Genomic DNA, 27,508 nt, shown 5'->3' with positions numbered 1-27,508 from the left:
ACTTTGACGGTTACCTGGACACTTGTGTTCCGTTCTGTCACAGCACACGGCGTCCTCCCCGTGTGTCTCGAATATGCACAAGCTGTCTCGATCCAGCAAATCACGACATGTTGCCAGTGACGCTGGAGGATTGTGAGGATTGGCAGAGACTACGCCATCAAACGCGCTAACAGGACATTCTAGGGCTCGATGACCTTTGCGTCAGATTCATACTCAACGTGCCCATCGAAGAGCTCAGCACCGTCGAAAGAATATGCTTCCTCATCGAGGAAGCTCACTGGTTCTACGAGGACTTCGCCCGCCCACGTAACTCGAGCCTACCCTCGTTCAGCGACCGATCCTTCAGCCTGCTCTTGTTCGAGCATTGCCCACTATTCGCGCAATGGAACCGCAAGCATTACGAAGACGCGTTCGTGGAATGGATGACCTACAAGCAGCGCATCCCTGTCCGGGGTGTGATAATGCTCAACGATCGGATGGATGAGATTGTGCTTGTCAAGGGATACAAGAAGGGTGCGAGCTGGAGTTTCCCTCGAGGAAAGATTAACTTGCAAGAGAGTGATCTGGACTGTGCGATCAGAGAGGCTTGGGAGGAGACCGGCTTTGATTTGAACGAGGCAGGTCTTGTGCCTGAGGACCGGAACGTGCATTCAGTCTCGCAGACGATGAAGGGCCAACATCTCATGTTCTTCGTCTTTCGAGGCGTGTCCAAGGACACAGTGTTCGTTCCACAGACGCGGAAAGAGATCAGCAGGGTCGAGTGGTTCAAGCTGGAAGATCTGCCGACTTACGGGAAGAAGGGAAAAGGCCGTGCGGATGAAGCAGCAAATGGCGAACATGACGCGCAGCAGACTGCAATCAGGTACTACATGGTGGCGCCATTCCTAGGTCCGCTAAAGAAGTGGATTTCGCAGCAGAAGAAAATGAAGAATCGGCACAGCTCGAATCTGGCCGTAGCCCCGATGGTCGCTAGCGAGTCCGAGTTGGAAGCTTCGCCCGGCAGACCGCAGTCGCAGCGACCGCTCACTGGCACCGATCTGGCTGAAGTCGATTCAGGCCTGCAGCAGCCAGGGTCGTCGACAGCGTTCGGCGGTTCGTACATTGATCAGTCAGAGCCGGTAGCAGCACATATGCCTCAGGTTGATGTTGGGAAGTCTAATGCGCTGCTGTCGCTTCTGCGGAATGGGCCGCCTGCTGAGATGCGGGCATCGCCTCAGACACCGCTTGAGAGACAGGCCTTCCCGGCGTCATCTGCCACTCAAATTCCTAGGGGTGGGCAGCAGAACACTGGACTGCCAATGTCACCACCACCTCACCTCCAGATGCAGCCACAGGTGTCGTTCGGAGCGCCCCCCGACTCTTCAGATGCTCAGACAGCATTCAGAAAGCCCGACCCTTTCTCGAATCCAAGCTTCTCCGCCATCTCGAGGCAGCCCGCACCGAGACCACAGACCGCATTTCCCAATCAAGGCCATGCTCACCCACAAAGCAGTGCATTGCCTCGAGCGGATTTTGCACCTTCCCGGGAAGCAAGCCTTCTGACAGATTCCAAGCCTCTACTTGACAACCACCGACAGTCACTACTTGGCGCCTTCAGGAGCCCCAGTCTGTCAACTCCGATCATTTCACCACCCCTACCGACCATGCCTGGATCAAGCTCTCACCAACAAGCCCTGTTGAATGCTTTCAAAAGCCCCATAGGCGCTGCTTCGCCGCCTTTGCCAACAATGCCAGGATCAAATCCTCAACAGCAGTCGCTGCTCAATGCTTTCAGGAGTCCAAATTTTGATGCGCCGCCTCAGCAGGTGGTGACCGGACCCGATGCTAAGCCAGACACTCACCGCGATTCGTTGCTTGCTGCCTTCCGGAGACCGTCAATGAGCCCTTCGGCAGCAGCTCAGACTGCGCGATCGCCTCCAAAGCCAGCCTCGACCGACCTGCTCTCACAGCTTTTGCCTGGGTCGAAGACCGTGGATCCATCCCTTCCGACGAAAGCAGCACCTATGACATATGCGCAGATGGCTGCACCGAATGGCATCAATGGACATCAACCGAAAGCAGCCGTTCCCATTCAACGTAAGATAGACCAGCCAGTTGAGCTCTCTACCGGTCCAGTCGAGCACAAGCCTTTTGTGTCACCTGGACAGCGAGTTCGCGAGCCAGCCACCAAGACATCAATCCCTACACTCAAAGAAGGCGAAACCTCTGCCATAGTTGGTGGACCTTTAGACCAGCCCGACTTCGACGCCGTGTCGCGTAACAAGCAGCGAGAAGTGGGAAGCAACGAGCTGGGCCGAAGTCCACTCACAAGCCACCGCAAGTTGTTCGATCCGAAGGAGCAGGCGCAGCAACCAGTTAAGATCCTGGCACGACCAAAGACTCCTAAGGGTAGCAAGACGCAGACACAATCACAGCAGGGTGCAAATGTGAGGATGGCATCGCCCCGCAGGACTCCTAAGACGAGCAAGAAGGAGAAGGAAAAGGAGCCTGTAAAGGCCCCATTCCAGCCGACTATCCTGCGGCGGCCGAAAGAAGACGAAAATGTCACGCCCGTGCCCGTGGAAAAGGCGTTATTCGACACACCACGCAAGGACCTAGCGGTCGAGGAAGAAAAGGAAACCGCAATGTCTGTTCCAAGCTTGCCTCCGCAGCCTGTAGAAACGGAACAGCACAAGAAAGCACTCCTACAGCTCTTTGGCGGCGGCAGTGCTTCTAGCAGCATCCTACCGCCAAGGGGGCCGTCAGCACAATCTTCTCGTGTTGTGTCGCCACTTTCGACGAGTCAAGTGCTGAGCCCGAAGGAGGATGTGCCCATATCAGCGGTCGATCCGATCTCGACGCGTAGTCGGATGAGTTCGATGATTTCTGTGGAAGGCGCAGCCTCAGGCTCTGGGATTGCGATGGCGGCATCTGGCCAGCAAGGATACCAACAGCAGCAGAAGAGGACGACGGCGCCGGAGAACAAGAGCTTCCTGCTGAACTACTTGGGGAGGATGGCTAGTGGTAGTGGTCCTTGATTCCTGAATCTGAGGCAAGTCGTCCATTCCCGGCTATGGGCTCGAGTATACTGAACCAGCATTTGCAAATTGCAAATGTCGGAGAGTTGCTAGTAGCTTGGAGCGGCTCGAGATAGTTCCACCTGGTAGCCACATACTAGCGATGAATCTATCTATCTGGCCTTCACAAATGCTTTACGGTGCTGCCCCTGTTTTGGTGCGCTGACTACAATTGTGCAAGGCCAGCGACAAGTCATCATCGCCAGCTTCAAGGCAAGCGTTCCAACTCTGTAGCAAGGTTCTTGTACACACGGTAAGCTGAACTACACCTCCAAGGCGTCTAGCGGAGCTACTCTAGCTGACGACTTGAGTTCATAGAAAACATTTGTCCTTTCAGGAATTGATGGTACATATATAACCGCCGTTCGTTCTCCGTCGCCCGCCTGACAGACCCTTCGTCGATAAGAACTTCATTGCGAAAGGTGTCCACCTGTCCCCAGCATCACCATCACCACCAAGTCCCCTGCTTCAACACAATCAGTCGCCATGGGTTCATCGCTTTCCACACAGGCGCTGTCCAATGCTCCAGTCTCGCCGAGTATTTCAAGGACATTTGGTGCCCTGAGTTAACGCCCGAATCTTCAACGACCCAGTCTTCAACGTCCGAGTCTTCAACGACCCAGTCTTCAACGTCCGAATCTTCAACGACCCAGTCTTCGACGTCCGAATCTTCAACGACCGAGCCTTTGATGCCCGAGTCTTCGACGACCACCGAGGCTTCGACGACCACCGAGGCTTCGACGACCTGAAAGCCAAAAGGCCAACCTACAGACGACTAGCACTTCTCATGCGGGGTCACCTGGACTCCAGTTACACCATGGTCGGAATGGTGTACGGCACCGCAGTGGTGTAGCAGAGACTGTGGACCGAAAGCTACGCTCACCTGCGCGAAAGGAGGCCCGATCATGGCGATGGTGACCGGAGTCGATATCGGTCATGTGAAGCGCGACGACAGTGACGAATTCTTCTGCGAGCTGTCCATTGGCAACAATTACAAGTGCCGCAAGAACAAGTAGTCTGGCAGACTCGAAGCCTGCTACACCAATGCACCAGAACGCGCGACCCGGCACATCATCCATAATTGTCATCAATAACAAATCTCTTAACAAATTCTTGCCAGTAGTCTTGCTTTCCTCCAAGTTGTCTTGTGCCTGGCTAACGATCTTCAGGTTGTACACTTTGTAGGATAGAATCCATTCCCGGTGGCCTCCATCAGACGTGCAGAAGTGTAGGTACGGACAGTAGCTATTCCGTGTTTTGTGCTGAGTCAGGTACACATGTTGGCAGGCTTATATCAGCACATGCCAAAACAAGCAACCACGAAGCTGGAAATACAAGCTCAAGTTTCGACGGCACGGGACACCCGACTCCTTAGCAGTCTTGGAGGCAAAGGGCGTATAGCTGTCGTGTACTGTAGTAAATTGTCAGTTGTAGGCATCATTGGCTGCAATTTTCATGCCTGGGAAGTGGTGGACAGAAAGCGGGAGCAGGAAAAAGCGGCATGGTCCCAGATGCAAGACTGGCTCATGGCGGATGCCATGACGTCCTTTTGTTGCTAGCTCGAGCATCACTCATTATCTTTTCTTATCCCGCAACGAACCCAATCTTGCCGTCACTCACCGCCAGCCAGCAAAGGTAGATAAATCAACGCTCTTTCAATTCTGCGTGTAGCGCCCTGCTTTTGATAAGTCATTGTACTCGCAGATCATGTTCAGTGTGTGTCGTCGCAACCCGCGGTGAGGACTGGACCACTCCCGAACCTCGACCCTCTCCCGCATGGAAGCTCTGCCACGCCTTGCCCAGCATGGGCTGCGTATGAGGGCACATATCGTGCCTTTGCGAGCCTCGACGAATGCTTTCCGGTCTGCGGCAACTAGATCAGCGCCGACGTCGCCCCTCCTGTTCCAGCTCCAAGCACGCCGAGCGCTTCACAGCTCCCCACGTTCACTTCCTCTGCGAACAGCCCCGATAGCAGCGAGACTGCCCTTCAAGACCACACTGCGGCCCATATCGACCAAGCCGTTACCCACACATCGCGGCCCCGCCGTTCGTTTCCTCTACCGCCTGTTCGCCTGGACCGGCATCTTCATTGTTGTCTCCGGAACACTCGTCGTAGCCTTCTTCCTCTACGATGCCTCGACCTACCGTGAGGAGGTCAGCCAGGAAGATACTATTGTCTCCGAAGCAGCATTATCGCCGAGAAGAGGAGGACCCAAGAACCTGCCTATAGCGGAGGTACACATCGACGATGAGGACAGCCCAGAGCTGCGCGAGCAGAAGGACAAGCCCAAACTCGTGATATTGGGTACGGGATGGGGCAGTGTGGCCATGTTGAAGGAGCTGCGGCCCGGCGATTACCATGTCACTGTGGTGAGCCCGGAGAACTACTTCTTGTTCACGCCTATGCTGCCCTCCGCTACGGTGGGTACGCTCGAACTACGATCACTGGTCGAACCGATACGCAGGATCGTCAAAAAGCTACGCGGACATTTCCTGCGAGCCAAGGCTATTGACGTCGACTTCAGCCACAAGCTCGTCGAGATCCAGTCCATAGATCACAATGGCAACGACCAGAACTTCTACCTGCCATATGACAAACTCATTGTCGGTGTTGGTTCTACCACCAACGCTCACGGCGTCAAGGGTCTCGAGAACTGCAACTTCCTAAAGACCGTTGAGGACGCCCGCATGATCCGTGCCAAAGTCCTGCGCAACCTCGAGCAGGCATGCCTCCCCACCACAAACGACGAGGACCGCCGTCGTCTGCTTTCCTTCGTAATCAGCGGTGGCGGACCCACCGGCGTCGAATTCGCGGCCGAACTATACGATATGCTCAACGAGGATCTGCTCAACTCCTTCCCGAAGATTCTCCGCAACGAGGTCTCTGTCCACGTCATTCAATCCCGCGGTCACATCCTCAACACCTATGACGAAGCCTTATCCGTCTACGCCGAGAAGAAATTCGAGCACGACAATGTCGAAGTCCTGACCAACGCCCGAGTCAAAGAAGTCACGCCTGATCGTATCATCTTCAGCCAACTCGACCCCGAGACCAAAAAGCCCGTCACGCGCGAACTCCCTATGGGCTTCTGTCTATGGAGCACTGGCGTCGCGCAGACCGAGCTCTGCAAGACCATCGCGAAGACCCTCGGCCCAGAATTCCAGAACAACAAGCACGCCCTCGAGACCGACAGCCATCTGCGCGTTATTGGCGCGCCGCTAGGCGACGTCTACGCGATCGGTGACTGCTCGACTGTGCAGAACAATGTCGCAGACCACATCACCACCTTCCTCCGCGGCATCGCTTGGGAGAAAGGCAAAGACCCTAAGGAAATCCACATGACCTTCCAGGACTGGCGCGGGATTGCTTCGTCCGTGAAGAAGCGCTTTCCCCAGGCCGCAGGTCACCTGAAACGCCTCGATAAGCTCTTCAGCCAGTACGACAAGGACCAGTCCGGCACGCTCGATTTCGGCGAGCTTCACGAATTGCTGACGCAAATCGACAGCAAACTCACCTCTTTACCAGCCACGGCCCAGCGTGCCAATCAGCAGGGACTGTACTTGGGACGGAAGTTCAACAAGATTGCCGCCGCGGTGCCAGGGTTCCGGGCGAACGAGGTTGATTTCGGGGATCTGGACGAGGCAACGTACAAAGCGTTTCAATACCACCACATGGGCAGCTTGGCGTATGTGGGGAACGCAGCAATCTTTGATTTTGGCGGGTTGAATTTCAGCGGTGGGCTGATGGCGGTGTATTTGTGGAGGAGCATATATTTCGCGCAGAGTGTGAGTTTGCGGACGAGGTTCTTGATGGCGTTGGATTGGAGCAAGCGGGCGCTGTTTGGGAGAGGTGAGTTTTTATTCTTCCTTTTCGGTCTTTGGCCATCTTGCTTGTGTTGGGGATTGATGTGCTGACTCGAATCCGACAGATCTTATGTCCTTCTGAATTACTTGGCCTTGCAGGGAAGACAGGCCGAGAGCGTAGGAGTGCGACAATGTCCCTGAAGGATTACCAGAGTTTTCTCAGTGTGAAGCCAAATTTTAGGTCTACCATATAACAGGTGAGAGTACAAGACCAGGCGACTGCACGCAGCGCCGGGGTCCAGCACTAGATTGGGCGACCTCAAGCCAGAGACCGTAGTTGAATTCCGATAGCTGTTGTGAACTGCTTGTTATCTTGTTCGACCTATGGTCTCAATAATAAGGGGGCCAGCAGTGGCTCCTCCTCGATCAGCGCTGCGCATGCTTCGCTCCAAGACGCTTTTCCAGCTGACGTCTGGACCATTGCATTCCGCAGTGTCTGTGTGACGTTCTCTACGTTCTTCTTGATATCGTTCATTGCAGGACCAGCGGCAGAAGTTCCTGTTGCGGCGCCTAGCGAGTTACACTCTACCTCGTCTGGCACCGCGAGCCAGCCGCCGATGAGTGCGCGCAGTATTTCCGGCCACCAATGCTCTCGTATTCGTTGGGGACAGGTGGTTATCAGTGCGTCCAGACAATCGATCGCAGCGCACACCATCCGTGGCGCGGCCATGCTGAACGGTTCGGCAACGATCCCACGAAGCAAGGGCAGGATGGTCTGCAGGTGTGACGTAGAGTAGATGCCCATTCTCTCTATCGTGATGCGTAGCTGCTCGAGGAGCAGCGCCACGATGGGTGGGTGGCTTGTGGCTACGCCAGCGCTGAGGTGGGCTAGGCTGGGGAGGATGCCTTTGTTCAGGACGACAGACGTGAGGAGTTTCTGACGGGCCGCTTCAGCTCTGGCGTGGACGGGGTCGCTGGGATATCGCAGTGATGGGGCGGATGGCAGATCTGGGAACCCTGCGGCGATTAGGGCGAGGAGGGCTGGGTACAGACTGCCTAGAATGTTGAGGGATTCGGCCTCTGGTGTAAGGGTGGGGAGCAGCATGAAGTCGCTCTCGAGGGCGTTGATGAAGACTTCTGTGAGGCCGCTTTTGTGTAGGATTGGTGATTTCGCTTCCGAAAGTAGCTTGCTGAGGTCGTGTAGAAGGTCGAAGCCGGTGGTCTTGATGTTAGGTGTTCCATCGTCGAGTAGGTTGAGTAGGGCGGGTGTCAGGAGGAAGATCTGGTCTTCGAGCACGGCTCGCTGGTTGTCGCTGGAGATGTAGGCATAGCTGCTGATGATAGCACGTAGTAATGGTGCAGTCAGCGTCGAGAAGTTGCGTTTCCAGGGAGGCTGGTTCTCGTCGCCAAAGACTAGTGGCGAGGATGCATGAGGGAGCAAGGGCGGTGGAGCAAATGCTGCTTTGCGGCCGGAAGGGGCGAGAGACGGATGCTGAGTGGTACTGAAGAGCGGCTTGATGATCTCGAGGAGGAGAGCGCGGGTCGTTGCTGGTGACTTGAGGATGTCTGGGGCAGCGTTGTAGTCTGTGATCAGCGATTCGGCCTTCGAAAATAGGGCTTTGTCGATCGAAGACTTGCTGATGGTAGGAATTTTAAGACTCGCGATCGGAGGTAAGGCGTCGACGGCCATCTTACTTTATTGCGCAGCCGAGGGTTTGGGAAGTGGTTACCAAAGAGAGATGAAAGGGAGCATGAGTCTGGGTTGCCTTTTTGCCTTGTGCCTTGGCACGAACGAGGCAATATAGATGCAAAAGATCATGGCAGTCTCGATGATCATCAGGGCATGATTTATACATACAAAGGCAGAGTCACTAGCTTGGGGCACCCATCCTCGCTACCTAGCAAGAAGTGGCAGTCGCAGGAGAGCGTGGTCGCCTTCTGTGATGAAGCTGTGAAGGAAAGAGCTCAATTTGATGGATCATCATTGCTTTGTGTTATGCCGGAAGACAATTTGAATGGAAGTAAACCACAACTCCATCCAGAGTTAATTTTTCAAGGGTACGAGTAGGTGTGCCTCATTTCCGCCACTCGATAGCTTACGAGCCTTCTCGGCATGACAGTAGAAATGTCAACATCGATCTTGTTGTACTGTCTCTCTTTGTCCAAAGCGGGTCGCAACTCTGCGTATATCCTAGGCGAAACCCGGGCGCGAATGTTGCCATTCTTCTCGATCAGGAAGTACTGATTTGGATCCTGCGGGTGTAGTGCTAGGAACTACTTGACCATTAGTCTGCTCAGAGCCAAAATACAGCGTTTGTGGCCACACTCGGAAGGTAACTTACCATGATATGAGGTCTCCTACGGTTCACATACTCAACCAGACTCTGGTAGTACTTCCTGAAGTCATATCTCGATGGCGAACCGTCGTCAAACTGGATGTAGTACGTCCCTCTCACGCCAAGTGCGGCAAATTGAATCGGCACTGTGGACTGACCAGTCCACTCATTCTTGAGCATACGGCCCATCTCAGCCTTCTGCCCCTGATCGAACCATCGGCCGGCTGTACGGCTCGCGCCTAGCCTTTCGGGCTGTTTGAGAGTCCACAATAGACAGGTGCCATCAGGACCGAAGACCGCCCGAGGACTATCTCCGCGATTGTCGTTGAGGAAGTCGCGCAGAGCAGGCTCGAGGTGGTATGACCAGTCTGTGCCGCAAGGATATGTTAGTATCGAGCGATAGCATGCCCTCGTGTGACCCGCGCCTACCTGTCTTGGTGTTGCCCAGCCGACCGCCGGCGCCGTTGAAGAAGGAGAACCACTCGTGCTGCTGGTCGAATGCAAACCAATACGTCCTGTCGGCACCGATGGCGCTGAAGACACCATCCGGAAGGCGATCCGTCAAGCTGCGAGATAGCAGAAAGTCTGTGGTAGGTTAGCTGGTACTTGTACAATACTAAAGTGCTCTCACGCGTTCTGCTGCCGATAAAAATAAAGTAGTCTTTCTCATCGCTGTCCGTGCTGCGGCCAAAGTGAAAGAAGGAAGCCATTTTCACACCATGGCAACTGGTAACAAAAGCGATGGACAGACTTCCAGCTTGAGAAAAACCCACCTCTCAAGCCTGAATCGTCTTGTGACGGGAGACCATCATATCCTCGTATACTGCAGACTAGCCTGTGCTGCTATGAAAAAGCAGAGCAGAAGCTCCTGCTCGCTATAGGCCTGGAAAAGTGTTCCATGGCTGAGTTGCTGATAAAGAGTCGAGGCGGGCCTCAGAGAAGTATGCTGAAGCGGTGCACTGATGCTTCTGAAGCATTTTCGTCTTTTGTGGCTGACTGATAACCAGGATGAACAGGATTGTCCGGCCAGTAGAAATCCTGGAATGCCAAGCCTACCAGTCGAAGCCGAGTCTAGATCATGCAGGCCGTGTTCGTCACTTGCTCGCTTTCAGCTGAAGCTGTGACCGTTGCGGGATTGCTGATGGTGATTTACGGAGCACACTGTTGTGATACTCAGCTATAAGGAGTGATGGGGCATTCGAGATAAGTCATGGCCGCGAGGTTCGCCCCAGCTCTCACCGCAGCAGGGGCAGGCAGAAAGCAGGAAGCTCTCTCGTAGTGGCACCTACTTACTGTCCAAAACCTGATCAAGTAAGTAGTCATCACATTCGCTCCAACGAGTCGTAGATGCGACATATCTGCTCTAAGATGTTGGTTTTCGGAACGCAGCTCGGCTCTCATCTGGCTAAGAGCCGAAGTCCCTCATGGAGCAAAGTCATCTGCACCGCCAGGGACACCCAAGTACATATGGTGTGTGAACATGGATTTGGGCGATGGTGACGACTAGTTCGGCGAGGCAAACGACCACCTGCGGTGTGTGGCTTTGCTTTCATGTCCTGCCTGGTGTGGACGGTGCAGGTAAATGATCGATGGGACGTTCTCCGCTTTGACCTCTCCGGTATGCCAAGCTCCCGCCCTCAATGGTCGCGCTTGCCCTTCTGGCACTTGGACCTGGCGCCCGTATCGATCGCTACAATGTTTCACTGCTAGTCATTTCAGCGAGGACTATGGACCACTCAGCTACTACGAAAGACAGCAAGCGAAATGTTGCCGCCTCGGTATATCTTGCGGAGGCCGCTTCCCCAGCCCCCACGTCTGTGATGAGTCGGCGAGTCGCATGTGCAATGTGCATGGGAAGCCCTGGCTATTGATGCTTGACAACAACTTGACATGTCCAGATGATCCATGCTGTCACCACAGCAGACTCTGCCATGGCGGGCTTCGGTGGTCGGCCTGCGCGGAAATGGTTGAGTGGCGCTCTTGTCGTGATTTTCTTCCTGGGATGGTTCTGGCACGCGGATAACGAGCGGAATACGGTACAAGCATCACGCGAGGAGCAGATCGGTCAGAGCTACTTGTCGCGAATCCCGGAAAACCTGCAATCTCAGCTTGATCCATTCGCTCAAGGAGACTTTCCAGAGGATCCGGCGCCTAAGATACCGCTGGCGGACGAACATGTTGAAGGCTTTCAAGCCAGTAGTGCAGACAGCTCATCGAAAGAACTAGAGGACCATTCCCTGGGCCAAAGCACATTCTCTGAGTATCGCGAAGGGACAGTGTCTCATCACCTGCCGGCCCATCTGCAGGAGAAAGTTCTCGATCTGACCAAGGTCTCAACTAAGCCAGTGGGCTCAGCCAGCGACCTTCAGCTGGACAGCAACGACGACTATCTGCCATACCTGGCAAACATCGATAGCATTCCAAACCTGAGTGTGGAGACAGCATACGGCACGTGCCATTACAATGCAGAGGAACTCGAGACATTCCTGTGGGAGGATGAAGCGGATTGGGTCCTCCAGTCGGTCCCCGATTCGATCATCGAGACTGAGCGAAGAGCTTGGCAGGATTTTGTCAAGCACGGCTTGTTGGCGTGGGACGCCGTCAAAGACCGGTTCGATGGCGGCAGAGGAATTGTCATCGTTGGCGGACGGGGAAAGGAGCCGAACCGCATCAAAGTCCTTTTGAGGGCTCTCTTGAAACATGGAAGCCAGCTACCTGTTGAAGTGAATTACTTCGGCGGTGAAACATCAGCAGAAACGCGTCAGCAGCTCAGGGACTTGTATCCCAACATTTCTTTCAACGATCTCTCGGACGGGTTCCAACTGTGGCAGACAGCAGAGCAATTGTTGCCCAACTATCAGTTCAAGCTTGCGGCAATGGTTAATACCCGCTTCTCGGAGATCCTCTTGTTAGACTCTGACATCGTCCCGACGTCGGATCCCGCCAGCCTGTTCGAATCAGAGGTGAGTGAATTTGCTGTCCCAGTGGCTGTGTGCCTTCCGCCGAAGGAGCAGGAAGGTCGCTGTGTTGGAACCGTGGCGACTTGCTGCAATCTGCATCCTTTGGGGAGCCTCTCACTGACGATCTGTAGACTTACAAGAAATATGGCAGCGTCTTTTGGCCAGACTACTCCCGCCTCCGGAGACAACACCCAGCATGGGCAGTGTTCAACTCACCATGCAGACGCGACCAGTACGCACTGGAGTCTGGACAGCTTATGGTGGACAAGCGACGGCGATTCTACCATCTGCAGCTCGCTGCGTGGCTGATATCTCGCCCGTATTGGGAGGGTAAACTACTGGGCGATAAAGATATGTTCCAGTTCGCCTGGTTAGCGTTAAAGACCAACTTCGGAACGCCTGTGAAGTGGCTCACCTATCTCGGATTCGTGGCTGAACAAGAGGCCGACGACGGGGTGGGCACCAAGATGACATTCTGCGGGCACTCGTTCGGCCAGGCCTTTCCTGACCACAGCAAGAATGATCCAGGCAGTGGGATTGCTTTCGTGCATGCCAACAGCATCAAGACAGCCGGAGCACCCTTGCTGGCGAGGTTGAGAAAGAAAGGCGGTGTATATACTCATTTCAAAAGGTTGCCAGTTGAGTTGTTAGAGTCCTGGTCTCATGTAGAGCCTGGGGTCAGTCCCGCACGCTGGAGTGCTGGATTTAATTACAAGCTCACAAAGGATGTGAGACCGGTCGAGCTCGTCGATGCCGCAGAGGATCCCAATCGTGACGGCAACCCCATCGGTGAGGCAGGTCAAGCTCTTCTGGAATTACACGATGATGACCTGGAGCGATGGATGGTCTGCCACGATTTCAAGAACGTGGAGGCGAGGCCGATCGCCGAGCTTGGGGCCGACGCGGCGGGGATTGAGCAGTTATGGGAGGGCACTGGCGGCTATTGGGCTCTTGAGGACGGCGATATACGTGGTTTGGGTTAGCTACACCGTAGCATGTCAGATCGATGACAGGCTCGTTGTAACGCGTACGATGCCTTTGGCCATCTGAGCTGTGATAGGTAGTTACCCCAGTCGGCATTGTCAACCCTCTGATGTCTGTCTGTTCGATATGCCAAGCTTTTTGTAGTCTCCAGAGCCCGCCCGAGCCGGCGAGAAGCAGTGACGCTTGGAGAGACAGCTGGTAATCCTACACCTTGTAGGGCTGCTACCTAGGTACAGCGTAATCGCAAGAAAGCCTTAGGTGGAGGTCGCTGACGGAGTTGCACGTTGCTCAGTCGTCTCATGTCGCAATCACAGGTAGGCCCCAGCGTACGCCGCGCCGCTTGTCGGTCCGAGATGAATATTAATCCTGCACAATCCCATGGTTGGTCAGCCTGCAAAAAGTCCTCGGCCCCCAGCATTTACCCCTACCATGGGCCGCCTGAGCACGCGCCCAGACATACCAGCGCAGAAAGCAATACTTAGGTATCCATCAAAGCGCCGTCGTGGCTGGTGGCGGATCAATAGGACAAGCTGCGTCCCATTTTACGGAACAGAATCCAGTCCTTTGAACGTGGCTCGCCCCATCCTGACCATCTCTGGAGACGGGCAGATCGAGAGTCTGTCATACCCGGTATCCATCTTAGCACGAGTTGTCCGGAACGTTGCTTCAACACGACGAAATGGGCCGCACAGCGGAAAAGCGAAAGTTCCATCACAAGTCCAAAGCAGGCTGCAGGACCTGCAAAATCAGAAGGGTTAAGTGCGATGAGACCAAACCACTTTGCAATCGCTGTCGCAGGCTCGGCATCACATGTGACGGCTACCAGACCCTATCAGCCATTGATGATAGCCAATTCGACAGCGCCCTCGAAAGACGGAGCTTCTTCTTCTTCCGCGACAAGACGCTGCCCGAGCTGGACAGCTTTGCGAAGTTCAGCTTCTGGGACCGCATGGTACTCCGACAGAGCTACGATGGCTGCGCCGTCAGGGCTGTTCTTGCCGCTATTGGAGCAACTCACGAAGCACTGGAGACAGAAGCAGCTTATGCTGGCCTTGCATCAAGATCACCTAGGCTTGCTAGCGTCTCTGCGAAGAGGAGAGAGCGAGATCATAATCCAGCAACCGCGATCATGACCGCAGAATCTCGGAGCGTCATCGAGGCCAATGAAGCTGCGGCAGAGCTTTACCATCGAGCACTATCTGTCACATCTCGCACCCTCTTCACAATGAAAATAAGTGACGTTTTGATGATCACAATTCTTCTAGCATTTCTGGAGAATATCCAAGGGAGTAGTGGCTCAGCGAGTCGTCATCTGGGAGCCGCCCGCAACATCCTTCGAGAGTACCGGAGAGCGCAACGAGTGTCTTCGCCAGGAAACGAAACGAATGTAGAGGATTCTCATGCATCACCCGAGTATGCGCGGTCGATCATGGTTGAGGATGTACTGGCTCCGATAGCTATGGAACTCTGTGGTCTGCAAGCAACGATCTACGAGAATGCTCTTCCTTCCGACGCCGGTTCTTACAAAGGCGGCCCGGATAATCCCTTCGAATCGTTCCTCGATGCCTCGGATCATTTTCACCGTACAGCACAAAAGATTTCTGAGTGTTTACCAATCGACACTCTGCCCGACCAGGCCGTCTCCTCGCCATATTTTCGCCTGCTTGAGTATTGGTATCGCAATTTTGAAGCGTTCCTGAGATCACCTGCGTCGGAGTGCAATTGCCCGTGGCCACGCAATCATGCACATCACTCCCTAGGCGCCGCTTATCTCGAGATCGAGTATCTTCTTGCCAGAGTGAATCTCTGGGTCGCCCTGGCGCCAGACTGCCGCAAAGCTACGGCTATGGATGACGAGATTGTTTCAGGCGCATGGCCGCGCATTGCAGTATTAGCAGAGCAGATAATGCGTGTCTTACGAGCCACGCCTGAGGAAATGTCCGCCCGAGGTCTATTCACCACCCGAAAGTGCTTGGGTTTTCTCACAAACCACGTCCTTGGCTGCTTCCAGCTTGCAGAGGGCTGTCGCGATCCAAATCTGCGGCGCAAGGCAGTCGCCATTCTCAGAGCTTGGCATTTGAAAGGCAGGTGGGACTCGTATGTTGTTGCCGATATGGCTGAAGCCTTCATCAAATACGAGGAAAACCTGGCTTTGCAGATGCATCGACGCCAAATCATCGCATCTATCCTCGCTCGTCCAGACGATATCCTGCCGGCATTTAGGACCAAGAGCGTAGTTGAGCACTCCTCAGACGTTCCAGAAGAAGCCCGATGCTGGTTTGTCACAGATGTGCTTTTCGGAGAGTCCGGTGTGGATGGGGCGTGGACGTTGCTTCATGATAATTTGGCTTCTTGCAAGTCAATGAAAGTGGTAGTCTTGAGGCGCGTGCAGGCTACTAACGAGGAATGCCTACTTTGCGACGTCCACGATTCTACGGGCGATACGGATGCGCAGTCAACGCTCATCGAATGCAGTCACCATCTCGTGGCTGTCAAGGAAACGCTCTTCCTCGATAGATTTTCTGGTCACGTCCTTCATCGTACGCAGAAGCATGACAATACCTCCATCGTAGCCACAGACCTGACTTCAACCTCAATCGCTGGCGCCGATCCAGTAGGGAGGCCCGCCGGACCAGTTTCTGCTCCTCCTCGCAACGTCGCCGGCTTCTTCCCACAACTTGAGAAGAGACCAGTTCCAGCTCCAGACCCACAAGCTCTACGAACGTCAGCGAGTGCCACAAGGAGGCCTTCGGACAGTTCCGGAACAAATCTGTGGTCCCGCCTGCGCGACTCTCGTAATCCATCCCGAATGTTCCGAGACAGGTGCCTGCGCATCATGCATCCGCCATGCGATCGTCTCAGTCACGAGGAAGAGATTGTCTGGCGATCTCGGAGGGCAGGCAGCCCATCGAAGGCCTTGTCAGCTATTCCGGTAGTTGCTGACCGAATGAGTAATGAGAAACTTCATCGCACTGCCTTCGCGGCAGGCCTGCGTGTTGAACCAACCAAGCAAATAAATGGCACAAAAGGTCGACCGGCCAGCACCGGCGGCTTGATCGAGAGGAAGATGGGCCCACTCTACTTCACTGTCTGATGACGGGAGATGGACTTATAGCTTGCTGTGGTTGACGTGTCGAGATCTGTCGTACCGGTTGTGCACATTCTGACTCCAACGCTGTATCACCCCATTAGGGGTATTCTGCGCATGAACAGACTGACAAGCTGTTCAGCCAAGAGATGAGCGTTCACTTCAGCTCTAACAAGTATGCCATGACTTCAGCCCACCGACCTCCCTGGCAACCAAATTCATGACAGATTGATTCTGCGTCTTGACGCTCATGAGAGGCTCCTCCCACGATTCCTGGCTCGATCTGCGAAGCAGTTCCAGCCATCAGAGCCCGCCCTGACCTGGAACCTTGGGGTTCTGGAGACAAGTGCTGAAAACGCTCAATGCATCGTCCGAACAGCCTAACTGATTGTGACGGCTGGTAAGGTGTCTCGTGTCCATGTCGAGCGATGTCCCTGCGACCATGATATTTCGGGGTGTTCTCTGGGTGGGAACACCAGACAGCATCTGCTTGCGATACCAGAGCCCTTCAATTGCGCCCGACATCCAGAAAGAACCCTTCAGAGCTTTCCAAGTCTGAACAAGTGTGCTTCTGTGTTGTATACCCACCTGTCCAGACTGCCAACCTCCTCATCGGAGAAGATGAGGAAAAAGTACTTCAGCGTCTCAGCGGTCCAAAAGGTCTCTTGCCTGTCCGTATGCTGTTCAGTATGAGGCAGCTTTCGGCCGCCTTTTCCCAATTCGACTTCCTCATTCGCCTCATCGGGTGAGAGCATAGTGTTCGCAATGCTACTGAATCCATAAGTAGTAATCGTGGATTTGACGATCGCTTGGAACATATCCCACGCTGCCTCACGTAGGTATGCTTCACCAGTAATTCGATAAAGTATGAAAACGGACTCAATTGCTTCAGGCCGGAGGCGATACTCTGGCTTTGAGATCGCTGTCATGCCCTGCGGTAGTGTAATTGAGGCATTGAGGAATGCAGCCATCTGGTGTCCGAGGGGCATGAAGAAGTCAGAAGTGAAGGGCTGATAGTGATGGTGATGATCAGCCCATAGCGTCTGATTGTACAGCGTCTGATTCCATTCGCAGGGAGGTGGCGTGCCGGGCCGTTCCTGTTGCTGTTGCTCGACTTTTGATGCGGAGGTCGATCCTGCGTCAGGGCAAGGTACGAAATAGAAAGACTCGGCCATGATGCCACTGGGCATGACGTTATATGCCCAGACGCAACCATCCGTGAGGCGGCTAGCTGTGGAAAGGTCAAGCTCGCGGGAGAAGAGGCGAGATCCCAGAGCAAGCATTCCGCCTGCGAAACAGGAGAGGTGTTGCATTTGGGAGTCCTTCACTGGGTTCGGTAGTGTCGCTTTGTATGTGATGGGAAGGAGTATGTCGAGCTTCTGGGCTGTCATAGGTCGCTGGAGAAGGTGGGTCGTGATAGGACCGAGCGTGGCTAGATACATGTCTTGGTACACAGGCTCGGAGCCATTCAGTAACAGATGCATCTTGGGCAAGTACTCGTATGCAGAATCTGCGAAGGCCCCCAGTGAGAAGGTGGTCTCGGACTTGAAGTTGCACTCTTCGATGTTGACTATGTTGGGAAACAGGCCAGGAGCACGAGTATGCTGTTGCTGTGTTGTCATACATTCCGCAATACGATGAACAGCATCGTAGAATCTCATGTCTGCTGTCAGCTGCGAGAGACGTGTGAATTCGAGTGACAGTGATCCAAGTGCCGCTATGCTTGCTGAGGCCGATGCCCTCTCTCCCCATTTTTTGTGCCAGGAAGTCACAGGCATGCGGTTGTGGGTATCGAATGCCCCAATGAGCATATTGCCAAGTTCGACAGCCTTCTCGAGTAATACAGGATACCGCTGATCTGATACATCAAAGGCCGCCAGAAGGCCGCCTAGATACCGAATTGTTACCTCGAAGACATCGATAGGCAGTGCATCAGGGGTGTCGAAATTTGTGATTTTGACGACCTCGAGAGCTTCTGCAAATTCGCTTTTCATCCCCATGAGCCACAAAGTGTCTAAGCTGTCAATGAGCGTGGCGGACCAATTGCCAAACGATGCTCGATGACCGCCAGTCACTGGCAAGAGCTCGTCCTTGGCCCAGGCGAATTGCTTATAATTCGTCCACGAGTGCTTGAAGGCCTCCTTGACGGCATCCAACCGCTCATGTTGAGGTCCGGCAGTCGCAGATTGCTTGAAGTCATGCTGTATACGCGGTATCTGTTGACCTTTGGAAGCATCTGGGAGCTCAGTCAATTGCTGTACAGGATAGATCTCCTTCTCCTTAGCAGCAGCTAGGCCAGCGAGTCCACCTGGCAACTTGACCCGAAAGGCATCCTTGTCGCCCTTCAGTGCTTTTAGCCAGGCGCTCTCAGGTTGAGTGTCTCCACGGTTACTGTGCTGGAACAACTTGTAGAACGCGAAGTAGCTCAGAAAGCCCAGGCAGAAGAACACCGGGAACCTTCGCCTCCTCCACAGCATCTCGGTCTATATCTGCACTCCAGCATCAGGTCCACAGCCAACAGCGACTTGGCAACAGGCCCTGGTCCTACGCTACAGGACTTCTCGTGCCGGGGCGAAGGCGGTCATAAAAAATGCGGTTCAGCGCAATGGGTTTTCACAGTTCCACACGTAGAGACGAGCTCTCGGACCTACTACAGTAAGGCCTTGTGTAAGGCTTTGCTGTGGACGAAGGAACTGTGTGCAAAGGACATGACATATGGACTCCTGGCTCATCCCGGTAGACGATGTCGATCACCGGTAGGTTTTCAAACAGCCAATCACCGCGCGACAAGTAGTGGGGTCATACTTCAACGGTCACCCGCGTTCCTCTACAGCTTCGGCATGCTTCCCATTGTCGCAACACGCACTTTTCTACAGCATTGCTCGATATCAGGCTCCTACTCGCACGCGGTCCGCACAACTATGATCGCTAGCTCACGATCTGAGCGTTGGTGCTGGCCACATCAATCTGGCTCCCACAGATGGCATGTCGGCTTTTCAATCTCCTGAGCTCCACTGCTGGAATCGCTAAGCTGTCCAAGCCACAACACGCCTGCGGTCGTCTTTTCCGGAACCTCGTTGCTGGTGCTTCAATCTCGCGATGATAACTGTGATCCAGGAAACGTTCAAGGATGCCGTTTTCCAAGACTTGTGCCGCGAGGTCTGCGCATGGGCCTTGGAATGTCTCAAAGTTGGACACAGCAACCTTGCTAACAGCGATGTCATAAAATCCATGCAGTCCATATTCTCTTCCTTCACTATCGCATCCATTCTTTTGCTATCAGGTCGCTCATTTATTTTGCATTGCTGCTTAGTTACTTACTGGGCCAAGTCGTTCCTTTCTGAGCCAGTGACGGAGACATAACTGGCTTTACGCAAACGCAGAATCCCTTTAGCACACCATGAGGTTCACTTCAATTCTGTGTCTGGCGGCCGCTGTCTCGAGTGCCAGTGCCGCATTCAGAGGCTTTAACGTTGCGGGTCATCTGGCTAGTGGTCAATGCCGGAGCGAGAATGACTGGCAACTAGCCTTCGAGCGACTCGCTACATTGCCTGGAGGCTTCAAGAATGTCCGCTTATATGCCTCAGGTGACTGCAATACTCTCGAGAATGCAGTGCCCGCCGCTATACGGACTGGCACCAAGCTACTTGTCGGAGTCTGGACACAGGATGCAGCCCACTTCGACTCCGAGAAGCAGGCATTGTTACGAGCTGTGCAGGAGTACGAATCTGAGTGGATCTTGGCGGTGTCCGTGGGATCAGAGGATCTGTACAGGAAGGAGACCGACCCGAACTACCTTGCTCAGCAGATCTGGGATGTGAGAGGAATGCTTTGGAGCGTGGGCGCTTCTCCCACGATTGGTCACGTCGACACATGGACGGCCTGGATCGATCCCAATAATAAGCCCGTCATTGATGCTGTCGATTGGCTCGGGAATGATGCCTATGCATACTTCGAGGGTAAGGGCATTGCAAATGGCGAAGCGAAAGATGCGTACTACGCTGCTCACGATCGAGTCGTTGCAGTTTCTGGCGGCAAAGAGGTCTGGACCACCGAAACCGGCTGGCCTATCAAGGGAGACACAATCGGCAGTGCTCAAGCGTCGGTGCAGAATCTGCAGTCGTTCTGGTGGGACGTGGCCTGTGGTTCGTTCGCGTCAGGGATCAACACATTTTGGTATATTCTGGTAAGCTAACTTCTCGTCTGAAAGACGCTGAGCTAATAGTTCGGACAGGACGATTTCGCGGACAACCCATCATTCGCAGTTCTAGATTACAACTACAATCCTCTGATTGATATGACTTGTTCTTGATCGGCCATCCCCGGCAACGAAAAATGCTATAGGACTGCATAGCGATGGCGTTATAGACGATATACGTTGAACACGATAAATGGCCGAATGAGCAGACCCTGGAGCATTTTGTCGTCTACATGACAGGATCCGTGTCAATGGTCAGCTTACTGGACCCAGCACCCACGTTCCGTCTGATAAGGCAATCGGCTCTCACGCCAAGCATCAAATGAGGCAGTTTTTTGGCGTTCGGTCTATGCTAGATGCGATGACAGCCCCGCGGAACATACGTCTCGTAAGCAGTATCTGAAGACTATTGTTTAATCATTTATAACCCGTGATTGGCACTGATGATGGTAGTGTCCACCTTCTCAAGAATACTGCTCGGGGGACTTATAAATGCATTCATATTCCTTCTCCTATAGCATCTCCTCTCGTCCCCTTCCAACCATCCATCGGAATCTGACCTACTCACCACAATGTTTACAATCCCGCCAGGCCCTACCATCCGCGCAGCAGCAATCCAAGCTGCACTTACAACAGCATCACCGATACCGTGACCAAGACCTGCTCCCTGATCGCCGAAGCCGCCTCCAAAGGAGTGCAGCTGCTTGCCTTTCCCGAGGCCTGGCTTGGGTCGGGCTACCCGCTGTGGATCTGGGGTAAGTATGGGTACAGGTCGGAGGGAGAGGGTGTTGTCGATAGTCCGGATGAGGATGTGACAGCAGGGCAGCGGGGTTTGAAGGATCTCTTCGTGCGGAACAGTATTGAAGTGGGTAGTGATGAGGGGAGGGGTCATCTGGCGCAGATAGGGGAGTGTGCGAGGAAGAAGGGTATCGTTGTGGCGTTGGGTATTTCTGAACGTCTGAGGGAGCGAGATGGAGAGTGGAAGCTGTACATTGGCCAGATCTTGATTGATGCGGAGGTTGAGGTCAGGTTGAGGCGACACAAGCTGCGTGCGTTTGGGCTGGAGAGAGCATTGTTCGGCGACGGCGGTGGATTGGACGGTGATCTGCAAAACGTGGGCGAAGTTGACCTCAAGAGTGAGAGCGACAAGGCCAGAGGCAGGGTTGGGATGCTAAGCTTTGGTGTGAGTCGGCCTTCGTTGTCTCTCTGGTATTGCCTCTGAGTCTTGAGGAGCCCGCCTGGATGTTGCTAATATAGGACCTCACAGGAACACTATCATCCGCTCATCAACTTCAACACGTTCTCCCGAAACGAGCAGATTCACGTCGCTGCTTGGCCGCCCGTAGCACCACATCCTGGGAGTCCAGTTCCATGTTCAATGTGCGACGAAGGTACGGCCGACGCAGCCCTTACCATCCACCCCATCACAACTCCAACTCGTCTACTGACTCCTTCCACAGCAGTAGCAGCGCTTTCCCGCACCTACGCCACGACCTCGCAAACCTTCGTCCTGCACAGCACTTCCATAATCACCGACCCTTCTACGCCAATAACCATGGGCACGACCGCGCCACATAGCATCGTCTTCGACACCACTGGTGGCGGAAACGCACGCATCTTCGCGCCCGATGGGAGACGATTGACAACGGACCTGGGCTGCGTAGAGGAGGGGATGGTCGTGGCTGACTTGGAGCTCGGATGGTGCGAGATGGCGAGAGGGATGTTGGACTGTCGGAACGGAGAGACTGCCATGGGAATGGGGGATCTGTTGAAGTTAGTGAGGGTCAGACAGGCATGACTAACAGGAAATAGGCCTTCTTGTCATTGATCGCTGTGGCCTGCTTATGTGGTCAACGACGCGGCATGGTGTTTAGAACGCAACGATCAATATCATAAATTATAGTTGCTCGCTAGATGATTTCTACAAGTTGTGATTGACAATGTTGATAAGTGGACGTCGCGGGATCATTACATGCATGGCATCCTTTAAGCAGTATGGGGGAGGCTGCGGGAATCTAGACTTATGCATTCATTCATCTCTGCGCTATCTATTCGTGAGCAGATCGCGTTAGCGCTATGAAACCCGCGCACTTCCTACTCTATGGTATAGTGCAGTCCGACTCTCCTGTAGAACATCATGCAGCACTGATAGGAGGTGGGAGACCGGTGGGAAGCATTGTCGCGACACTCGAACTGGAGCACCGAGCCGGGGGCTCATTGACGCCACAACGCTGTGCTAGAGATCCCGGGTCTCTGGCAAGGAGAGCGAACTGGAGACAACCATTCCAGGCAACACCTCCAAGGTTGTTGAAGCCAACATTCTTCTCCAGCCCATCGATACCGTTGCAGTCGTAGAGCATGGCGAAAGATGTCATGCAGGAACGCCAAAGAGTGTTCGCATCGGCATCCCAGCCTCTGTTTCCCCGCCAGCAATCACGACAATCGCATCCTGGTCTCACGTCGAAACCGCACCCAGTGACAGCTCGTTTGATCACGAATGTCAACTCAGCATCCTTGGTACTGTTGACAAGACCGCCAGCAGGGAAAGTCCAGCAAAACTGATCGTGATCGATGAAAGCATGCTTTAAAGCGCCGAACTGTGAGCACACGGTATCGAGAAGTGAGGGGAATCCCGGCTTCTCGAGGGTGCCTTCCGCATCTGGATCCGCCTCTCCGTTTGGATCGCGCAGCCCTGTGACCCATGTCCAATTGAAAGGCTTCAGCCCATCTGAGAGGCGACCGCAACTTGCGCGCATCTCGTCATGCACGTTAGCGTCATCAGCATGCCAGTGAGAATCGAGTACGCCGTCGGTCCATCCGGAGCAATTAGCATGCATGACCCTCGAGGCTCTGGTGACGCCTCACAATTTGGAGGAGATGCAGTGCTTGTTGTTCGGGATGGTGTAGTCGAGGTAGACGCCGGTCGGGATGATGAGATAGATGGGACTGGAGAGGTCGGCTTCTGGGTTGGGATTGTCGTTGGCTGTGGAATGGAAGAAGACCCGCTGCTGGACTTAGAGGAAGACGGCGGCGCAGAAGATGATGGCGACGACGAGGCCGGAGACGACGACGGCGATGACTGTGACGATGACGATGACGATGACGATGACGGCGGTGATGACGAGGCCAAAGATGATGACGATGAAGATGCTGAAGACGAGGTAGACGAGGACGAGGTCACGTTGTCTGTCATGTTCGGCGGCATATTATCGTCGAAGGTGAAGGGAAACTGCGCGAGCATGGAGCTAACCGAAGAGCTGATAGCCGGGTCGTTCCAGTAGGGCGTCATCGAACAAGCTTCAGTGGAATTCGTTGTCGAACTTGTCGAGCTTGAGGTCGTGGTCGTCTCGTTGGGCATCAGGTCGTCGATAGTGAACGGAAATCCTGCCAGCAGAGAACTGATTGAGGATTTGATTCCTTGGTCATCCCAGTACGGCGACATCGTGCAGGCGCCGGTCGTTGTTGTCGCAGTGTCTTGCCCTGAGCATCCCGTTGCTGTTGAACAAGATGAGGTGCAACTTTGCGATGTGGACCCGCCGTTCACAATCGGCGTGCAGGAAGTGGTACAGGCAGAGAACGTCGACGTGCTGCATTCGGAGGACGTGGAAGATGACGATGAAGTGGAAGAAGAGCGACTTGTCGACTGATCGGGATCTTCAGTTTGGTCCGGCTGATCTGGGTCGTCCGGATCATCGTCTGGTTTGGGCTCGGGAAGGGCTGCACCAGAGGGATATACAGTAATCTCAAGCTCAGAGTTGAGGTCTTCGGGTCCGATGGGTGGTGGGAATGGAACTCTGAACTTGGGAAACCCGTTGAAGATACGCGGTCCTAGGCAGTTGATCCACTTCCAGGGAGGCCAAAGACACCCGAAGTCGAAGTTCGGCGGAAAACACATCGGGCCAGCCTTGCACTCCCAAGCGCGGTATGGTATGAGAGTATGAGAACCATCACCGCCCTCAACTGTTCTGGTCTTCAGAGTGGCGTTGAACAACCCCGACGTGATTCCGGTGTGGTCGTCCTGATTGGTTGACGTAGGCCATCTTTCCTACCATGGGCGCGAGGTCGGATCAGGTGCCGTAGTGATGGGACAGTCGAACTGGGCTGGACATTCGAGACCGATGGTGCTGCTCGTGGCATCTGCTGTGACATTGCACATCCACGCGTCCGAGAAACATGGCGAGTCTGAATGGACCGGCTTAAACATCTCGCATACCTTGGACTGCGGAGCGTAACAGTGAGGACAGAGACAGCCCCATCCACTGGGCAGTATGGGGTCGACGACACAGCGCTGCGCCACCGAGTAAGGACAGAGCCAATCGGGTGTCGGGTGCGGCGTGATGGTGGCCAGATCTGCCGACGTCGATGCTGCGGTGAAGGAGCTGATTGGTGGTGAACCAATAGGCTGTGGCGCAACAGAGGTAGCACCATCCGCAGAGCTTGGAGACTGACCAGGAGTCGTAGCTTGTGGATTGCCTGAACTACTTGTGGACGTGATCCAGGTGATAGTGACGCCAGTGATTGTACGCGAGCTGCCGTTCGAGACTGTCGTTGAACCAGGAGTCGACGCGACCGGTGGAGTCATGCTGGACATAGTTGATGCCGAGCTGGAGGACGAGTTACCTGGGGCGGAGATCGATGTCGAGTTGCTCGGAGTTGAGAAGGTCGTCGAATTACTTTGAGTCGAGACAGACGTCGAATTGCTCGGTGGCAAGATAGTCGTCGAGTTGCTCGAACTTGACAAAGACGTCGAGTTGCCAGGACTGAATGTCGATACCGAATCGCTCGAAGTGGCGCCAGACGTTGAGTTGCTCGCAGCTGAAGACACCAAGCCGCTCGAAGTCGTCGTCACAGTTGACTGACTGGAGGCCGAAGGAGATGTTGACTCGGAATAGTAAGTGCTCCAGACAGTAGTCACGAAAGAAACTGTGTTAGTGTTTCCATTATCCACGACTGTCGAAGATGTAGTAAAGACGACAGGCGTCGAATACGTGGCCAACGTCGTCTCTTGTTGACTGGAGGATGATTGCGGAACGGACGTCGAAGTCAGACTGCCACTTGCCGACGAAGACAATGAGGATTCAGCCGAAGACGTTGAAGCCGGCGTGGCTTCGGAGACAGACTGTGGAGTGGACGGGCTGGAGGTCTGGCTAGAACCCTGTGGACTACTGGATGCAGATCCCTGAGTGCTTGGCGGCTGCGCAACTGACTGCTGCGACGTAGGCGACGGGACTGAAGACTGCGGAATTGATGACTGCGAAGTCGACGGCTGCGAGGACGGCTGACCTTGGCTGTCAGGCGAGCTCTGCTGGCTGGTGGTCAGCGTCAAAGTCGAGGCAGTACCTTGCTGAGCAGAACTTGACTGACTTGAATCGGGAGTGGCACCTTGTGTAGACTGTGTTTGCGGGGTAGTCGAGGTATCGGTCCATGTGGTCACCCACGTTGACGAGCCAGACGTAACAGCGGAGGACCATTCTGTGATGCAGCCGGTCCAGGTGGACGAGCCAGAGGACCATGTAACGTCTCTTGTGGTGTGGCCAAGCAAGGAAGACGAAGGAGCGGCAGATCGAGTTGAGGAGTCGGTCCAACTAGTCGCCCAGGTATCCGTACCAGTGTTGACGCCTGACGACCAGATGGTGACATCTACGGTCCAGGTAGATGACCCGGCAGCGTAGATCTCCTCACTCGTTGTATGCCCGAGTACAGATCCAGAGGCGGTGCTGGCGGTACCGGTATAGCCAGTAGATTGTATTCCTGCCTGTGTTAGCCAGAAGGCCTCTGTTCATGAAGGATTGAGCGTACCTGATGAAGACAGAGTATCATCTGGATCATTGTTGACAGCCACTGAAAGTGTGCTCCCAAGAAGACAGCACACCAGCGCCAGGCACTGGAAGCGCTTGTGCGCCTTCATCTTGGATGAGACTTTACTCAGGATGGGGTGATTGATCTGAAGTGTTGGGTGCAGTTCTGTAGCTCAACAATGGTCTCTTTCTGTGGCGAGAGAAGATTGTGGTAAGAAAGAAGGAGGACTTGAGAGGAAGGAGGGCAGATACTTATAATGCAGAGCAGGCAATCCCATTTCACCATCTTGTGAAGTCTGTGTCTCCACCTTCAGCCGCTACATGTCACTGTGAAGTGTGAGCAAAGGCAAGAGTGAAGAGTGCCAAGGCGCCAGGTCTGAGGCAACCAGACAAGGCTTTCAGTTCCTGCAGGCTTCACTTTGGTCACATCACATCCTCACTGGATGTCAAGAGCCTGTCTGAGGCCACTCCAGAGGCATAGGCATGGTCGATAGCCAACTGTGCAGGATCGTCTCCGATATCGATTTTCTATCGGCCAAAGTCGATGGCGTGGTCTTTATAATTATACGAATTGAAGATTCCCCGAAGAGCCCCGTGAAGTGATCAGAGCTTGACAGTCTCAACGACGGTCGCCGCTGCCGATGAGCTGGAGCACCTCTGACGACCCATCCAGGTTGAGCTGCCCTCGAATTGGGTGCAAAGACATCTCGTAGACGACCTCGTCGAGATCAGTGCAAGGCCAGCACAGCTCCAAGCACCAAAGAAACTTCCATACGGTTGGCATGGCCAGCACCTTTGACCGTGACACGTCCGTATCCGACTAAAGCGATACTGAGCTTCAGTCCGACAAGCGCTTTGTCCAAACAAGGGGAATTGTGTTTGAGCCGCTGCAGCCACTAACTTTCAGGGCTTTGTCATATGTCTAGCAACACAGACAGAATCTAGATCGCACCAGCAGCTCGAGATGCGTTTCCCTGCCGTCGAGACATCGGCCGCTGTGACCGTCGACAACATCGTTACTCGGACGCATGTCAAGCCTGATACTTCTCGAACAAGGAGTACGACCAAGGCGAAATGCAGCTCTGAGCAACGGCTTGATCAGCCAGTCCGTGCGAGTTGCATCGGGATTCTCGGGATAACATCTATGCTGCCACATATGCATTTGTTGAGCCTGCTAGATCACCTCTTGACGATCGCCAACCTGCTTCCGAACAGAACGCTCTGTCCTCACATCATTCTGAAGGACGGTATCGGGGAAGCAGCGAGCAAGTCTGAAGCCTATCG

General features: G+C 54.2%; 11 protein-coding genes across 11 annotated transcripts; 5 read left to right on the top strand and 6 right to left on the bottom strand.

Moving 5' to 3' along the window:
- Positions 1 to 107: 107 nt before the first annotated feature.
- AB675_4630 (mRNA decapping complex subunit 2) lies at positions 108 to 3,017 on the top strand (the record flags this gene model as incomplete). The annotated part of the gene is made up of 2 exons (XM_018144784.1): positions 108 to 132; positions 184 to 3,017. 2 exons carry the CDS (start codon positions 108 to 110, stop codon positions 3,015 to 3,017), a joined length of 2,859 nt encoding a protein of 952 aa, XP_017998930.1.
- A 487-nt stretch (positions 3,018 to 3,504) lies between these two features.
- On the bottom strand, positions 3,505 to 4,135 carry AB675_4629 (uncharacterized protein; the record flags this gene model as incomplete). The annotated part of the gene is made up of 2 exons (XM_018144782.1): positions 3,505 to 3,821; positions 3,940 to 4,135. 2 exons carry the CDS (start codon positions 4,133 to 4,135, stop codon positions 3,505 to 3,507), a joined length of 513 nt encoding a protein of 170 aa, XP_017998955.1.
- A 697-nt stretch (positions 4,136 to 4,832) lies between these two features.
- On the top strand, positions 4,833 to 7,002 carry AB675_4628 (External alternative NAD(P)H-ubiquinone oxido B1, mitochondrial; the record flags this gene model as incomplete). The annotated part of the gene is made up of 2 exons (XM_018144781.1): positions 4,833 to 6,906; positions 6,986 to 7,002. 2 exons carry the CDS (start codon positions 4,833 to 4,835, stop codon positions 7,000 to 7,002), a joined length of 2,091 nt encoding a protein of 696 aa, XP_017998991.1.
- A 240-nt stretch (positions 7,003 to 7,242) lies between these two features.
- On the bottom strand, positions 7,243 to 8,550 carry AB675_4627 (uncharacterized protein; the record flags this gene model as incomplete). The annotated part of the gene is made up of 1 exon (XM_018144780.1): positions 7,243 to 8,550. One exon carries the CDS (start codon positions 8,548 to 8,550, stop codon positions 7,243 to 7,245), a length of 1,308 nt encoding a protein of 435 aa, XP_017998917.1.
- A 362-nt stretch (positions 8,551 to 8,912) lies between these two features.
- AB675_4626 (uncharacterized protein) lies at positions 8,913 to 9,906 on the bottom strand (the record flags this gene model as incomplete). The annotated part of the gene is made up of 4 exons (XM_018144779.1): positions 8,913 to 9,134; positions 9,203 to 9,564; positions 9,626 to 9,781; positions 9,828 to 9,906. 4 exons carry the CDS (start codon positions 9,904 to 9,906, stop codon positions 8,913 to 8,915), a joined length of 819 nt encoding a protein of 272 aa, XP_017999098.1.
- A 1,221-nt stretch (positions 9,907 to 11,127) lies between these two features.
- AB675_4625 (Alpha-1,2-mannosyltransferase MNN23) lies at positions 11,128 to 13,139 on the top strand (the record flags this gene model as incomplete). Its single annotated transcript, XM_018144778.1, has 2 exons — positions 11,128 to 12,159; positions 12,288 to 13,139. 2 exons carry the CDS (start codon positions 11,128 to 11,130, stop codon positions 13,137 to 13,139), a joined length of 1,884 nt encoding a protein of 627 aa, XP_017999140.1.
- A 680-nt stretch (positions 13,140 to 13,819) lies between these two features.
- Positions 13,820 to 16,234, top strand: AB675_4624 (uncharacterized protein; the record flags this gene model as incomplete). The annotated part of the gene is made up of 1 exon (XM_018144777.1): positions 13,820 to 16,234. The coding sequence occupies one exon, from the start codon at positions 13,820 to 13,822 to the stop codon at positions 16,232 to 16,234; it is 2,415 nt and encodes an 804-aa protein (XP_017999024.1).
- A 533-nt stretch (positions 16,235 to 16,767) lies between these two features.
- On the bottom strand, positions 16,768 to 18,705 carry AB675_4623 (Mannosyl-oligosaccharide alpha-1,2-mannosidase 1B; the record flags this gene model as incomplete). The annotated part of the gene is made up of 1 exon (XM_018144776.1): positions 16,768 to 18,705. The coding sequence occupies one exon, from the start codon at positions 18,703 to 18,705 to the stop codon at positions 16,768 to 16,770; it is 1,938 nt and encodes a 645-aa protein (XP_017999025.1).
- Positions 18,706 to 19,628: 923 nt separating this feature from the next.
- AB675_4622 (Arylacetonitrilase) lies at positions 19,629 to 22,224 on the top strand (the record flags this gene model as incomplete). The annotated part of the gene is made up of 3 exons (XM_018144775.1): positions 19,629 to 20,329; positions 21,018 to 21,609; positions 21,694 to 22,224. The coding sequence occupies 3 exons, from the start codon at positions 19,629 to 19,631 to the stop codon at positions 22,222 to 22,224; spliced, it is 1,824 nt and encodes a 607-aa protein (XP_017999065.1).
- A 337-nt stretch (positions 22,225 to 22,561) lies between these two features.
- On the bottom strand, positions 22,562 to 25,017 carry AB675_4621 (uncharacterized protein; the record flags this gene model as incomplete). The annotated part of the gene is made up of 5 exons (XM_018144774.1): positions 22,562 to 22,841; positions 22,899 to 23,171; positions 23,292 to 23,431; positions 23,608 to 24,444; positions 24,640 to 25,017. 5 exons carry the CDS (start codon positions 25,015 to 25,017, stop codon positions 22,562 to 22,564), a joined length of 1,908 nt encoding a protein of 635 aa, XP_017998989.1.
- Positions 25,018 to 25,096: 79 nt separating this feature from the next.
- On the bottom strand, positions 25,097 to 26,334 carry AB675_4620 (uncharacterized protein; the record flags this gene model as incomplete). Its single annotated transcript, XM_018144773.1, has 3 exons — positions 25,097 to 25,349; positions 25,415 to 26,177; positions 26,226 to 26,334. 3 exons carry the CDS (start codon positions 26,332 to 26,334, stop codon positions 25,097 to 25,099), a joined length of 1,125 nt encoding a protein of 374 aa, XP_017999170.1.
- Positions 26,335 to 27,508: the final 1,174 nt, after the last annotated feature.

Source organism: Cyphellophora attinorum (genome assembly GCF_001299255.1).
Source record: "Cyphellophora attinorum strain CBS 131958 chromosome Unknown Contig16, whole genome shotgun sequence".
In the NCBI taxonomy this organism is placed as follows: domain Eukaryota; kingdom Fungi; phylum Ascomycota; class Eurotiomycetes; order Chaetothyriales; family Cyphellophoraceae; genus Cyphellophora; species Cyphellophora attinorum.
Note: the sequence above shows the minus strand (reverse complement) of the source record. Positions and strands in the feature narration are given on the sequence as shown.